The sequence below is a fragment of the Apis dorsata genome, unplaced genomic scaffold, assembly GCF_000469605.1.
Source record: "Apis dorsata unplaced genomic scaffold, Apis dorsata 1.3 scaffold_41, whole genome shotgun sequence".
NCBI lineage: Eukaryota > Metazoa > Arthropoda > Insecta > Hymenoptera > Apidae > Apis > Apis dorsata.
The window spans coordinates 288422-291461 of NW_006263343.1; the positions used below are offsets into that span (position 1 = coordinate 288422).

The window sequence follows — 3040 nt, forward strand, 5'->3', positions numbered from 1 at the left end:
AAATAAAATTTTATATTGTAAAAATATTATTAGATATTAATAGATATAATATTAATAGATATACATAAATGTATATGATTATTTTGTATATTAAAATTATCTTTATTTATTTAATCACTGCAAATTCTTATTCCATTAACAATTTTTATATAAACAAAAATTTATAAATAATAAAGAATAAATTTTTAAGAATTTAAATTATATAAATTGTTGTGAATTTTTAATTTTCATCTGAATCGTCAGAATTTGAATCATTAGGTCCTTTAATAGTTTTAGGTTTTGAAATATGAGACAACCATGATTTTTTATTATCTTCTGAAGAAATGTTCTCTTCAAAAGTAATTGCACCAGAAAGTGAAATTCTATATTCTAATATTTCAGTTGAAAAATCATCACGATTTCCTAAATCAGTAAATCCCACAATATAATCTTTAGTTTTACCATTAACAATAAGAGCAATAGTAGGAATAATTTTGATCCTTAAGCGTTCTGGAAATATTCAGTTTATTAGAATTATTATTAAATATTTTGAAATTTAAAGAATTTCAATAGAGAGAAAGAAGATAATTAAAACTTACCAGTTAAAAATGGACATTGCATTACATTCAACTTACAAAACTTTGCTTCTATGTGTTTCTTTGCAAGAATTTTAAAGTGATAATCTACTATTTTGCATCTTGGTGAATCATCTTTATAAAATAAACAGACAATGTTTTCCGATTTTTTTGATATTTCAAAAAATTCTTTTTCATCATATAATTCTGAATATTCCCCATGACCCTAAAATATGCATACATCATGTGTCCTATCAATAATATCAATAGTAATGTTCAGTTTATATTATAAATAAAATTAAATCACACAAGCGGTGATTTGAACATATGATAAAATTATAAAATTTATAAATTATATTTTACCAATGATAGCCAATTTTGTTTTTGTTGTTGAAGTAATTTTAATTTCTTAAAACGTTGTTCACGCAATTTTTCAAAATCGCTAATATCCAAATTATCTAACTTTTCTATCTCAGCATCTAATTGTTTCTCAACGCAATGAGTCGCTTCTATTATTTTTTTTTGTAAAATAGTTTCCATTTTTGACTTAGTGTAAAATTCAAAAAGAGTTATAGGTTATATAAATTTAATACGTAATTTTATAATATGAAAAAAGATGAATAACTATTTGCATATGTATAGCTAGTTAAGATATATATATATATATATATATATATATGTATATGTATTAAATTATTTTCATTTTATATTTTATATATTAAATTAATATATTATAGTATACAAATAATGAATATCTGTGTTTTATAATATTTGCTATTTTTAATTTTAAAAAATAAATTTATTCTTATAAATGAAACTTCATTTTAAAAAATTTTGTTATATTTATACAAAACTTATACAAAGGAAAATCTATTTTTATTTTTATTTTTATTTTTATTTTTATTCTTATTCTTATTCTTATAATTTTTTATAATGTTCTTATAATTCAATTAATTACATCTAAAGATATATTCATTTAGGGGAAACTTGTATTATATAAATTACGGTTGAACTTTGGAAAAAAGCGCCAAATTCAAATTACGTCAAAGTTTATATATACAATTAATACTATAATATGTAATTATTTTTTCAATAAAAAATATATATATAAATTTTATAAACAATATTTTTTGCATTTAGTCATTTTGTAAGTTAAATTGAATTATAAACTTGTACTGAATTAAATTGAATTAAAATTAAATTTCAATTGTTATAAGATTGTTATAAGATTAATATTAATTACGCTAATGTTAAGTAGTATATTATTCAATTTGAATTGTGCTTAAATAATCAATATAATTTGAATTCTTTATTCAAAAAACAATTTGAATAATTTAATGATTAATATTGTGATTATTTTCTTAGTAAACAATTTGGTTATAAGATAATATCAAATTAGCACTAAATTTCTATAAAACTATATCTATCTATATTGACATTATGTATTAATTTATCAAATTTTATAAGTATATAAAGTTCCTTTTGATGAAATGATATCACATTATTTTTATTTTCAATTATCAATATCATATCTAATTGTAAATAATCTTTATTTTTTATTTATCTACAATTTATAATATGATAACATAGAAAATTTATTATTTATACTAATTTCTTCCTCAATTATCTTAAAAATGACAATTTTGCTTGGAACTTTAAATTTTATACCAAATTTGCATCAAAAATAGAGTTTAATATATAAATGAAAAAGAAAATTAGACAAAAAACATTAATATTAAAAATATTAAATAATTATATAATAAAAAATTAAATAGTAATAATAGTATTAATTAAAAAATGAAAAATAATTTATATATATCATGAATATGCATAAATTATTATAAAAATATATTATATTATTATATAAATTCATAAAGTTATAAAAAATATGGTTGTACAATATACTATAGCCAACTTAAGATGTGAAAGATATATAGCAAAAATATTTTTATTGTAAAGATTTGATATATTTTTAATGTAAATTTGACATAAGTCTTGATATAAATTTTGATATATTTTTGATACCACATTAATATAACTTGATAACTGAATCTTATATCGAATTTGATAATATTTTGTGATAAAATTTATATCAAGAATTTGGAAAATCTAGCAAAGATAGATTTGAGAGTAGAGTAATTAAATTATATAATCAACATAGCAACATGGAATTTTTTAATTAAAAGATAATTTGAATTTGGCGCGTTAATGTTTTTATCATTTAATCGAATTGGCAAAAGTTCCAACATGAGTATACATAGTGTCATATAATTCACAAAAAATTTCCAAAAATCTAAAATTTGCATGTAAATAATTTTTAAATCATTGAATTCTGATTATTAAAACTGTCATTTTTAGATTCTACACATTAAAATTTATAAAAATATATAAAAAAATTCGAAAATATTAATGTTTTTTCCAAAGTTTAATTAAAAAAATAATAAATAAATAAAGAATTAATAATATTAGTGATATATAATAAATTC

General features: G+C 18.0%; 1 protein-coding gene across 1 annotated transcript; it reads right to left on the reverse strand.

Moving 5' to 3' along the window:
• Positions 1-86: 86 nt before the first annotated feature.
• On the reverse strand, positions 87-1308 carry LOC102679043 (thioredoxin domain-containing protein 9). Its single transcript, XM_006608650.2, has 3 exons — positions 918-1308; positions 579-780; positions 87-489 (listed from the first exon to the last, which is right to left on the reverse strand). Exons 1-3 carry the CDS (start codon positions 1092-1094, stop codon positions 221-223), a joined length of 648 nt encoding a protein of 215 aa, XP_006608713.1. The 5' UTR covers positions 1095-1308; the 3' UTR covers positions 87-220.
• Between the last annotated feature and the right edge of the window lie 1732 nt (positions 1309-3040).

Excerpts from the sequence above, each read along its gene's own strand:
- LOC102679043 (XM_006608650.2), bottom strand. The coding sequence starts at position 1,094 with ATGGAAACTATTTTACAAAAAAAAATAATAGAAGCGACTCATTGCGTT. Across the intron at positions 781-917 it reads AACAAAATTGGCTATCATTG|GGTCATGGGGAATATTCAGA; the intron begins GTAAAATATAAT and ends TGCATATTTTAG. Across the intron at positions 490-578 it reads GCAATGTCCATTTTTAACTG|AACGCTTAAGGATCAAAATT; the intron begins GTAAGTTTTAAT and ends GAATATTTCCAG.